The sequence below is a fragment of the Alligator sinensis genome, unplaced genomic scaffold, assembly GCF_000455745.1.
Source record: "Alligator sinensis unplaced genomic scaffold, ASM45574v1 scaffold611_2, whole genome shotgun sequence".
Lineage (NCBI taxonomy): Eukaryota > Metazoa > Chordata > Crocodylia > Alligatoridae > Alligator > Alligator sinensis.
Window position 1 is genome coordinate 2,589,675 of NW_005841869.1, and position 12,702 is coordinate 2,602,376.

General features: G+C 40.5%; 1 protein-coding gene across 1 annotated transcript in view; it reads right to left on the reverse strand.

Annotated features, from left to right (window-relative positions):
* The window catches only part of DENND1A (DENN domain containing 1A), a 274,774-nt gene that overhangs the window by 148,848 nt on the left and 113,224 nt on the right, over positions 1-12,702 (reverse strand). Inside the window, 3 exon segments of the mRNA XM_025194283.1 lie at positions 365-418; positions 4,492-4,572; positions 5,601-5,670. Coding sequence (XP_025050068.1) covers positions 365-418; positions 4,492-4,572; positions 5,601-5,670 — 205 coding nt within the window.

Below are 12,702 nucleotides of genomic sequence, written 5' to 3' on the forward strand. Positions count from 1 at the left end.
ATAAATGTCTTGACTTGGCAGTTCTATCAAGAGACCATCATTCTGTCACAACTTCCCATTCACTTGATACTTGGCCTTAATTAAACAGGCATTTTAATCTGATCATCTAACACTGTAAATTGCCTACTCAAGAGAGAATACTTGAAATGGGTTTATGGGGTTAATTTACAGTGACTATGGGAAAAGCTAATTTACTGTGTCACTGGTTAATCCTACAGAAAGCAGTTAAGTAGCAGGCATCCTTTAACACACCTTAGCACAATAATACTTAATGTTTTTAGAAAATAAAGGAATTGCAATGTTGCTGCTGTAGAAAGCAAAAGGAAAACCAGCTCTAAAGTACATAGATATCTATGCTACTCACATTTTCAGGTATGCTAGGAAGTTCTCTGATGTCAGGCACAGTAAAGTAAGAGTGCTGGAAAAGAAAAGCAACAATTGGTTACTTGGCACAGTTCAAAGCAATATAAACGTATTGTTTGGAATCAGTAATGTGTTTAGGCATAGCTGTAAACCATTAAACAAAGCCCTGCTAAAGAAAATGATACAACATTTGCTCTCAACTACCAGTAAGTTGGGTTTTTTGGTCATTGATTTCAAATGTTGGCTGCTTCTCTGTCACAAAAGAACTACAAAATGTTGAGACAAATATCAAATGTAGCTAAAAGGATAAATGTTATGTTATTCTTACCCTTCAAAGGTATTGACTCACAGCCTCACACTATTTATGACAAGCCAGAAAAACTCCAAAGCCTTCTATAATTCAGACCATGCTTCCTCAGCCCACTGCAAGATCCATGACTGAGTACGGGATATACAGCAACAGTCAAGGCCTTTTTGGACTAACACTGTAGAGTATTAGTATGGTTCAGTTTATAGAGGAATGGGGAAATTGAGATTATTGAGATGCATCTACAAAGGATTTATACTTCCGTAGACTGACAATGACTTACTACTTATCTTGTGTCTTGAACCAAGGAACACTCATTGTTGCCCTCCTTAACCACGCAAAAACTTTCAAAGAGCCCTGACACAATAATAACGGCTGCTCTTGGTCTCCTTAACATTTCTCCTACTATAAACGATCATGTTCTCCAATGGTCCGCTAACCGTGTTCTAAATGGCTGCAAGAGGATGCATAAAGCTAAGCAGTTGTAGCACCTGGTACAGTAAATGAGCCTTCCTCTGGACAAGTGCATACCAGGATATTATGAAGTCAATTGGGCAATGTTACTCATACTGTTTTCTCCTAATCCAAAGATACGTTTCATTAACTACTCTTTCTCCTTACTACTGCTTGCACTCAAGTGCTGACAGAACACTGAACAGTTTGAGTTCCTGCACAATGCACATGTGCCCAAGACCCCACGGTTTGGGAGAATCAAATGGGGAGGGGAGGGGCAAAATATACACCAAAAATGCTCCAGCTTGCCAAGTATCCCCTCATAATGCTACAACACACCACACCAGACAGACAAATTGCAGGCATGAAATGGCTAGAATTATTAATAGCAGAGGCAATTATTTCAAAACCACATAGTTAAGATATATAGGATGAGCAGGTATTTATCATCCTCTGGTTGTAACAAAAATCAGACCCAGCAGCAAACAGTGAGCTGAAGTGCAAAAATCCCATCACGTGCTTAATGACCTCTCTCAAACAGACAGACCTACAATGCAGAAAACACCTGACTATCAAAGACATAAGTTATAATGAATCGTTACTGCTTGTACAGACTATAATGTGATAAAGTAACAGTTTTACTTAACTGCAGAACGTGGACATTTAAAAAAACCTCAATGATCAAATGATTATGCAGCAAAAAGAAACAAAATGGAATGAATCCTTTTTCAGGTACAATTAATAGCTCCATTAGGCTTGGCAGATGATGACAACTAAAAATGCATTCACTATTAGCTACTATATGTGGAACCAGCCCAGAAAATGTAATGGGTAGTAAAGGAATGAGGGAAATGAGGAGAGCGTAGACAATTCACTGGTTGCAGTTGTTGCCGCATGCTGAAAGATGTGTCACTTGACCACAGAAGCCATGCACAGTTTCCAAATTTAAGATGACCCAATAAATAATTATTTTCTTGGTGTCCTTTCATTAAGCAGAGTTGTGTCGCTTCTGTTGGGACTCTGATCTTGCCTATGTTTCATAGGATTAGCATTTTCAAATATGTGCAAATCATATGTAGTTGTTAGGACACCACACCACCTCTGGGGAGGGAGGTTTGGGGGGAGGGGAGGGCTTTGTTTTGTTTTTGTTTAATTTCTCCGCTACACTGGCTTGGTTATAGGAAGGTTTCCTTCTTGGTGACTTTCCAAACTGTCACCAATCCTATTGATAGGATTCCTATCACTTTTTACAGCCATGGTTATGTTTCTGCACAATGCTAATAAATCTGGAGCAACTAATGCACATGATAATGGAGGTTTCAACTACCAGATGCAAAGCCAGTGCTATCAGTATCAGAGGTAATCTACATTAATGTTTAGTGCCCGGCACTGCAAAGACGTGTGTCTTAATTCCAACAGGACTTCTTATCATGCACAAAGTTCAGCACATGCACATGTCTCTGCAGGATGAAAACTATATTTTTTCCTCTTAACTTCCTTCTAGTGCCAAAACAAGGGACCTGCCTTTATGTTTTTATGGTCATTTAAAAAGAAGAGAGAAAAAACCTTCAGCCTGTTAAATCATTCAAACAACCATATCCATCCTTAACTGGATAACTTGTATAAAATTGTCAAGTTTTTATGTTATATCTGGATATCATTTTACCAATGGCCATCTAGGTTTTCCAATTCCATGATGCTTCACTCCTTTTCACATTGTTTAATGGTAAGTTTTACTGCTTTTTAGTCCAGAAAACTATTTTATTAGTCACTTTGATAGAGCAAGACCATTTTTATTATTCTTGTTTTTAGGATTAGGAAAAGAGACTTGGTATGTGTGTGTATAAATTCATATTAATTTTAAATGCTATTACATTAATGTTATAATTAGAACTTTATAATAATTATACATCTTTATAATGTCATAATTAATGATTCAGTCTAAGTTAAATGATTTATTATAAAGCCAATTCTTTTCTTTTGGGTTGTAGTATTCCTAGGATGTTACACTTCTTGCATTTTCACAAGTCAAAGCTTTATGGTGTATAACAATATTAGACATTTCCACGCCTCATGAATAATGTATGGCCTGGAGCACATAGGAATTGAAACCGCTACAACCAGCATAATGCAAACTTTAGCATCCTACTACCTCCGCATTTTGGAAAGAACACAAAAATAGGAGAGGGAATGGAATATGAAGGGAAGTGCTTAGCATGCAGTCTGCAGGCTAAGCTCCTGCAGATTTCTTGGCTGGTCAATGGCTAAACTAAAATGCTTAAGAAGCCCAAAACAAAAGTGGTCCCTAGACTGTCCCCTAAACTGTCCTTTAATATCCTTTCATGCTCCGCTGCCCATGAAATGTTTGAGAAAAGGAGAGCCCAACAGCATTCCTTGAAACCACTGGTAAGAAACAACTGAAACATCCCAATGGATCATCTGCTTCTGGGACAGCCTGTCGCCTGGGTCAGACAGACGTGGTGTTCCTACAACAGCGAGCCTCAATAAGACTGGGACAGCTCTACGGCCAGCTGGTGACCTAGCAAGGCCAAACAACTGCTACCTGTCGACTGACATTACAGGGTGAAGTGATGAGAGTAAGCTGGTCATAGCCAGCAGTTGGTTTGAAAACAAGGGGGTAAAAGGGAGGGAACAGAAAGGGAGGGAAGAGACAGACAAATGGAGCTACAGCTGGGCATCAGCAGCTCTAATGCAAATCCTGAAAGACTAAACAGCACACAAGGAAAGGTGTTCTCTGCATTTTTCACTGGAGCTTTCTGATTTAGCAAACACTTCCCAGAAGATGAGGCTATTCCGCAAGAGACCGACTAAAAAACAAAAAAAACTTTAGCGTTAAAAGGCCCACTAAGCACCAACCAAAATCATGAGTTCTTCCAGGATAGTCTCATTAAAGATTGTGACAAAAAAGAAAAGCTTCAATGCAATGTTATTTGTGAGGAGAAATAACTATTGAGCTGAGGTTGGAGTGGGGATGATGGAATCAGAAATCATGTGTTAACCAAATGGTTCATGCTCAAAGTGTTGCTCTTCCAGGCAAGAGCCTGAGCTTTCCAGTCTTGTTCCTAGTGTGTGCCAGCAGGGACTGAATAGCTAGAGGCACAACCATGAACCCCCCACACGGAAACATCATGCCGCTGAGTGGACCCTCGGAGCCGATTCAGAGCTGCACTGATGAGAGACGTCCTTTGGAGTCCTAAAGGGAAAGGGAAATCCACAGCTCCCGGCCCCAAGGACCCAACAGGCTGTAAACTGCAAAAAGGCAACAGACCTGTTTTGACATTTTTCACTTACTACTGTATAAAATGAAAATGTGCCTCCCTAATTTGTTACTGCTCTACTTCACTTACCACGCCGAGATGAACAGGTGCTCCTGGATCAGGGATGGGAAGTTTATGAAGCACTTCTAGGAGCTCATTCCTTTGGCAGTCCTGAAACAAGAAAGACCAGCTTAACAAAGGAAAATCGAGCAATAAAGCGACCCTGCAGTCCAGGCTGTAAGATAGAAAGTTCAGAGTTTGCAAGTGCTTTGGGGCTACAGCACTTGCAGATATAAGGAACAGTTGCCAAAAATGATTTACATTTCAGACTGAAGAAACGATACCTTTCTCTATGCAAATATCCTTGTGATAGAAAATGTTTTTTAGAACAAAATACATCTTCCCACATGTAGGTTTCTACATTTGCCTATGTTCCAAGAAACCTATTGGGGCACCATCCAATGTATTACATATGCTCCGAAACCAGGGAGGGCTAGCTTCCATAGCAACTGCTGCATAACAGTAATTACTTGCCTTGAGCTGGAGACATCATTATAAGAAAGCAAGTGTTCCCTCTCTTCAAATTTGTAAAAGTTTGATAAACGTAAGATATAACCATGACTGAGAAAAATGTAATAAAAGTCAGAGCAGTACCATAACTAGACTTATTACGGTTACACCGGCTCTATTTTAAATACCTGAAATATGCTTTAGGGTAGGTGCTGCAATCAACCTATGGACCATTAAGTTCCAGCTTCAGTCCTAGAGCTGAGCCTTAACATCTCGGCTCACATTTTTAACATGATATCAGTGAGGGAACTTGACTTTCATTTCACTTGCTTTAAATTCAGAAGCACCAGAATGAATCCTAAAAGCTTAAGGGGAAAAGAATGAGTGACACAGAAAAGTCTTCTGCCTCAGACTTGGTTTTAAACTGGTATTCAGGCTACAACAAAAAAGTTTAGGGAAGAGATCTGTCCTATACTCACTGAAGTCTATATATGTTCATAGAAGCACAATTAGATTTTCTTCTCAAAGCTCTTTTGCATTAAAGTACCCAAACGGCACACACATTCACTCTATAGTGCTGCATAATACTTAGCCTCTGGGCATTCTCTGATGACAGTAATTCCCACGTAGATAGTTTTTACCCTCTAGTATATTTGATCTTTGGAAAATGAAAGCGTTTAGAATAGTACCTGTCCTTTTGTTGTATAATCTGCCAAGACGTTGAGCAGCTTATAGAAGACTTCAAACCATGGGAGATAACTAAAACACAAAAACGGAAAGGAACCACTTGAAGATACTTGAAAATAAATATAATCATAGACTGGCAGGTTTTGTTGTGTAGGCAGGCAGGTGTGTCTGGGAGGATGAACCACCCTCCTGGCTCTCCCTCTCACCAGCGTGGCACTGCAGCATGGCTTAGCCAACTTGCCTCAGGGCTCCTTACAGAGCAGAGCTCCCAACACCCACGCCCACCACCAGCTAACCATGTGGCACTGGGTAAAAGCAGGTCTAATCAGACAGATCCCTGCTGGAAGATCACAGGAAGTCATCCTCACTGCAAAGACTACCAACCAGTGATCCCTGTGGAAGATGTCACTGTCTATATAATAGGTTACAATACTCTGAAATTGCTTATGAATTCATATCGGACAGATATTCACGTTGGAGATTTTAGTCAATCTTATTCTCTGTAGACCATGCTTCATTACTGGCTTTCAATTTAGCTGATGGGGCCTTAAAATAGGGAGGTTGCTCTATTACCGAATCCTGCCTTCAGCTTTTTTAAAGTTAGCAATAAGATCTGCATATTTAAAAAAAAACATTTTAAAAATGAATGGACAGACCTATGGCCGTGATATCTTCTCCAGCATCCTGTATCACTCCATTTATGCAAGCTCTATTTAGACCAAGCAGCATTTCTTACTTAGAATGCAAATGCACTTAATTTATAACATAACTGGTAACAAAGCATCGACTTTGAAAGACATGAACATGCTGAAAATTATGCAGCTTTTTCACTCAACATGTCTATCTAATAGTGCCATGCTTTCTAAGGGACTTTCCACAGCATGCAAACAAAGACGGACAGCTAAGGCACTAGTCTGTGCTGTAAGATGCTTGGCTGGGATTTTGTACCATGCTTCTATTGCACGGTTTTTGTCTTGATTCGTATTTTTAAATTACTGCAAGGAGTTTCTCCTAAGCTATAGTGAAAAGGCAAGCTAAGAGTATGAAGCATACAGTGATTACTCTTTTAAATCAGAGGCCTTGTGAAGCAAATAGAGTATATTTTTTGGTACAGCTGGACAAGATGTAAAAGCTTTTACACAATACGACTACACCCTCCCAACCATAAAGAAATCCGTGCCCCCATGATTACTAACTGTACAGCTTGTAGTAATAAATGAAGTGCGAGGCAACATACGTGACAGATAAAGTGAACAGCATTCCACCACTAACATGTGTTTGAAGCCTGCAAATGCTACTGTAAAATTTAAGTAGCTTATCAAAATATACTGATAAGCAACTTAACTTTTCACTTTATATGACAGTATTATCACTTATGTTAATATGTTTCAAGCAACTTTAGGAACCGCATATTGAGTACAGCAAAGAGAAAGACAATTACCACTTTAAACAGCGCTTGGCTTGGCATCATAATGTAAACATTCAAGAGGGATTAGACAGATGATAAGTTTCTCTCTTCCCGTTTAGTTAAATAAACCTCAGTAGAGTTAAAAGCCATTATAATAGTAACAAGAAAATCCTCTCGGAGCAAGATTCCTGCACAGAGATTAACAATTTGGTAAACAAACCCACACAAGTATTGCAAGGCATTCATCAAAAGAAAGGCCGAGTAAAACAAGCGAACAATCTGAAAGAGGGCCGATTTCAGGGAGAACTTACTGAATTAGACTTAAGCAGGCGAGCATCCTGAGCTGAAAATGCCATTTAATTTTTTTTTTTTTTTTTAAATCAGAATGAGACATCCAGCGCATTAAGAATTTTACTCTTCCGTTTTAAAAACTTTTAAAAATATACAACAGCACAAGACATTTGAATGTCTAGTGCGGCTGCACTGCACCTTCATGCAAAGATCTGTATATAGGATGTGCCCAAACATCACTTTTCAGAATAAGCTATTTCATGGTTTAATTACCATCTGCAATGAGAAAGGCCTTTAGAAATCAGCCGATATTCTCGTCTAAGTCACTTTGCTCCAGAGTTCGGCCGGCTGTGACAGAACAGTTTCCCGGCACCTTTTTGCACTGACTGATGCGTATCTAATGATGGCAGTGTTGAGGCTTTGAAACCAAAGTCGGGTTGTATCCCTCTTCAAAGAGCCACTGTTTTCCCTTGTTGGGAGGCCAGGGTTCACAGCTGAACTTTATCTTGCTACAGAGCCAACAGAGTTTCCTGTATTGCTTCATTAGGCCAAGCATGCCAACTCTATAGGTTTTATTCAGTTGCCTGCAAGGACATTGGATCCAAATTCCAGTTCAACTCTGTCACTCAGCTGCTAGTAAATAGTTTTTCTGTATACAAAAAGTGCAGATAAATATTTATATTTACACATTTCTAAAACGCCTGAACTAGCGGTCGCTCAGCATACGGCTCGTGGAGGGGGAAGGCATGCAGCCGGTCCTACCGCACTTGCTCGCTCCCTGTCTGCTCTCCTGCTCCCTCTCCTCTCAGGATGGAAGTGGCTACGGTCCCAGCCTATCATTTCTCCCCCTTTTTTAACCTGTCTTCCCCACAAAATTCACAGCCCCACATTAACTCCTTGCTCATCTTAGGGTTTTGAACAAGGTTGTTCCAGTTTGAAAGATCAGGATCTGTAGTTTGGGAGACCTAGGAAGGCAGGGGTGGCACATGTTCTTCTTGGGAAAAGGACACAGCACAAGTTATCCCGAAATCAGGACAGCTGCCATTTGTCCGTGGCTCTCAACCATGCTAGACTCAAGACCCCTTTAAAAAAATCCCAGCTCTTATAAGGCCTTTACTAATTTTTTGATAACTGGAAAATAATAGAGCAATTCTTCTGCGGCAAAGAACTCAGGAAAACCAGAACAGGTCAGAATGCTTCTGACATTATGGATTCCTATTCATAATCTCCGGGCTTATCTTGGGAATCATATATGGAGGTGTTAACACATCTACCGGTACCAATTTTATGTAGCACCTCACAGCGACTTTGAGAGGACCTCACGATGCCCTGGTTGAGAATCACTGGCCTAGATGTTTAACATATGGTTTTCTAGAAGGTTTCCTATCAACCCCACAAAGCAAGGCCCTGTGCTCAGTTTGCTAAGCTGTCACAAATGGACTCCGGACCCTCTATCCAAGCTTTACGTAACCCCTGGAGAATCCCAGGAGCCCTGCATTGCCCCTCTGTTCTGGGTCTAAATGCAGAAGGCTTCCTGTCTACAGCAGTTATCCTGAGACAGTCCTGCTTATTTGTGCCTCTTGGAGCTACGGGGAAGCAGCTGTAATTTCTACAGGCTTCTATTTCCCTTATTTTGCTTTTAGAAATGAGAAAAGATGCTTGATTCAAGTTCAGATAACCAGGCTGGGAGGGTGGCCTGTTCATTTTAAAGGCTTAGAATTAGAGTTGGAAGTGGTGACATACCTTTCCTGAAACAGTATCAACACGAATAAGAGCAACGGCCTACAACGGACACACACAAAAAACAAGAGGACCTTCCTCCAGCAAAGCATGGAGACGCAACGACACATGGCTCGGCAGGGAGAGAAGGCACACAGAAGGGGCACACTTCTCTGACATGCAGACATCCACAAGCTCAAATACTGAATGTGATAAAAGTCGTTACACAATTCAGTCTCTGCATTCGGTTAACTTCCTGACAGCCTCCCACTAAAACAAAAAGCCCTCACGTTCCCAGATCCTCTGCTCTGGAAAGAAGGGCATTTTTTTCCTCAATACATGTTTAATTATTGTGACAGAGAGAAAACTAGGCCTCTCTTTCTCAAATTATTCCTGCAATTGAGGCTAACTATTTGCTTGGAAAGGACTGACCCCCTTTTTTGTTATCACTTCGGAATGTATTTGCTGGTAGCAATGCCTTTAAGTGTAATGACACCTCCGCAGAAAATGTAGTGCAACTCTCCAGCATTTTCCGTGCAACCCCTGACCTTATCTTTCAGCAATTTACCAAACGCTGCCTATAAAGCAAATTTTACAGAACTGAGTGCTCTTTTCCATTCATAAAGTTTGAGTCCATATTTAAAAACCACTGCAGTCCAGTGCAATGCATGTTCATGCTGCTTAATTTTTATTTAAATCAACATATCTGCCGGTCTTTTGTGCTTAACCATTTGAACAACAGCACAACACAGCATCTCAGGACTTTATATGACCATACCTACCATAGTAACAAAGTACCTTACAATTGTAACGTTCATCCTTATAATAGCACGGCTAAGCCAGAAAGCAGTGGTGTTATCGAGAGGTCTGTGGCTAAGCATGGACTTGGGCCCAGGACTCTGGAGTCTCAGATTAACACCTGATCCAGTGAACCATACCGCCTCGCTGTAAAGAGTGAAAAGGAACATCTGGACGTACCCAAGGGGCTTGGGATCAGGCACTCACAAAATGGCATGTTTAGGAAACGGTCTTCCTCTTTCCATTTCTTTCAGCTGTTTTATTTAGAGATCTGCAAAGTTTGTTACATATTCTTCAGTTTTTACATCTCTATTTATGCCCTGCCTATAACTCCAGGCCTTCAGGATAAACTGTATAGCTCAGCTTCATTCTGGGTACTTGAAGAGTAAAGGACTAAGGATATGGGCTATGGATTGTTTGTACATTGTGATGAGCAAATCAGGTAAGTGTCAGAAATTCAAGACAAACAAGGAAATGAATATGCTATATGCACACTATATGTGAAAAGAAACATTTTTCTTCCTACCCCAGTAGTGTTAAATTTAATTTTTACCTCTGCCATCAACCCCCAAACCCGCAACGGCATGAGTTTTGACATGCGACAGGAAACCCCTGCCTTGGTGATTCAGATTCAGAAGTCCAGATTCTAACGACCCTTCAACAGTACAAATGGGAGCTCTCTCTCATAACAGAGATGGGGTGGCAGGGGGGGGTGCATGTCCAACCTTCCAATAGGTTTCACGAACGAAGTTTGCTTGTAGGGTCACATTTAGTAAGGAACAAGTTATTACTTGCATCCTAGTAGCCCACTGATATTTTTAGGATTTGTGACCTGTTTTACTGTTGTCTTGGCGCTGGGGGGTGGGTTACCTCCTCATTTGTTGGCTGATGACATGAATGTCATTTTACAAGTGAAATGCAACAAAAATAGTTCCAATTCTTTTTTAAAACATATTCGAAATGCACCGTAACAGGCCACGTGGAACTCCAAAGCACTGCAAGGAACATCTCTATTGTGGAAAGAGGCAGATCAAGTGGTGGAGCAGTTCAGATCATATATGCTTGGGACCAGGGCTGGCAACTGTAGTTATGCATGCAAAAAGCCTGGTTTTTTTCCTACAGAGATTTGTAAAAAGTTCTCGCTGTAAAATATGTTCCATGCCTTGACTAATTAGTGGTATAAACATGAGAGTGACATTTAAAAGGTCACTTGTTTGAAATCACCAAAATGCACTGAATTCCTATTTGTGAACTCCAAGACAGTCCAGGAATAGCATTTTTGCACGCGGCCATCATTCATTCCATGGTGTGCAGGTATGTACACGCGCTCCTTCTGTTACCATGAAGCACTCCTGGCAGCCACCGAGAAGAAGCAGTGCAAAGCAAAGCTGACAGGACAGTGCGTTTAACTTGAGTTGTATACTACACCCTTCTCATACTTTTTTTACCTTTAGGAACTGATGCAAAAATTTCCAAGGCATAAACAACAACAGAAAATTCAAAAGTATTGAGAGCAATTTCAGGCCTTCTCTCAATAAATAGCCAAGTCTTTTTATTTTTGTACAAACCACTGATCCAGTTATCATTAACACTTAGAGTATCATTTTGTGTTACAGTGAAGGGCTTACGGTGCGACAAAGCTACAGTTTCTTCAGTCCCGGGGAAGGTCCCTCTACATTCACGCCAGCCCTTGCTTCATTCCTTTGTCACGATACCATTCAAGATCTCCTCTCTCACATGGAAAGTGCCTGGCTGCCTCAGACTCACCTCTCCCCTTTGCTTCAAGTTTTACCATGCAACATGTTTACCACTCGCTCATCAATAGAGGCAGAACTCTTTCAGTTTTAACTTATTTAACTAAATCCACCAAGAGTGAGAAAAAGTAGCTGTGACCTCTGCTTTTAGATAGTATCTTGAAGATAAAAATTTTCATTTTACATTGGAGAAAGTCTACTTACCACATATTCTTAAAAAAGAAATCTAAGAACATGGAGGGTGAATTTATAACCAAAACACTCTGTACCACATGCGACTTAAGTAGCACAACTGGTAGCACTATGGAGGATTTATGGCTTATGACTTGCTCATATTTAATTTGTAACCGAACACTTCCCCTTCCTCTTAGCTACCTTAGAACTTTTGATTAACTCTTGTTTTCACAGGTCATAGGTTAAACAAAGGAAGGGAAGCGCTCGGCAGTGAAATTGCCCAGAGCACCACAGAAAGGAAAAAAAAAGTGTCCCAGTTCAACCAGCACTAAAATAAGTGATAGACTAAAGATTGTTCACGACAGTTGAAGTTCAAAGACTCCAATGTGCATAAATCAGGATGTTACTGGACAATAACCAACGTAAGCAGTAAGCCAACACTGCTGTTCAACCTGAAATTCTCTTGTTTTGGGACTACACTCTCAACACGGTGTGTCTCACATTTCTAAAGTGGTACTATGGCAATATTTGCCATAAATCACTTAAAAAAAAAAAAATCAAGTTACGCTGCTCTTTCCAGTCTAGGAAAAAAAGATAGGTTTTGCACTCTGCTTTTCTCCCCCACAGAAATCTCAGCATGCAATCCAGCCACATAGCTGGAGACGGGCCAGTCTGAAGGAAGCATGCTTATTTATATAAAAATAAGCAAATATGGGCACAGGAAAAACTACTTTTTATGTTATACCAGGTCTGCACAAACTCTACTAGACAAGTTGCACAGTACCTTATTCAGTAACTCATATGTCATCACCTTTTTAGTGCACTCCTTGAAAATACAAAACATCATTAGTTACATGTGTCGCAGTGATTAAGATCAGAAGCTTAAGACAACTAAATTGTACTGCAGCTTTTAACTCAAATGTTTTCAAAATAGTGTATTTAAAAAACCTGGAGGCAAAA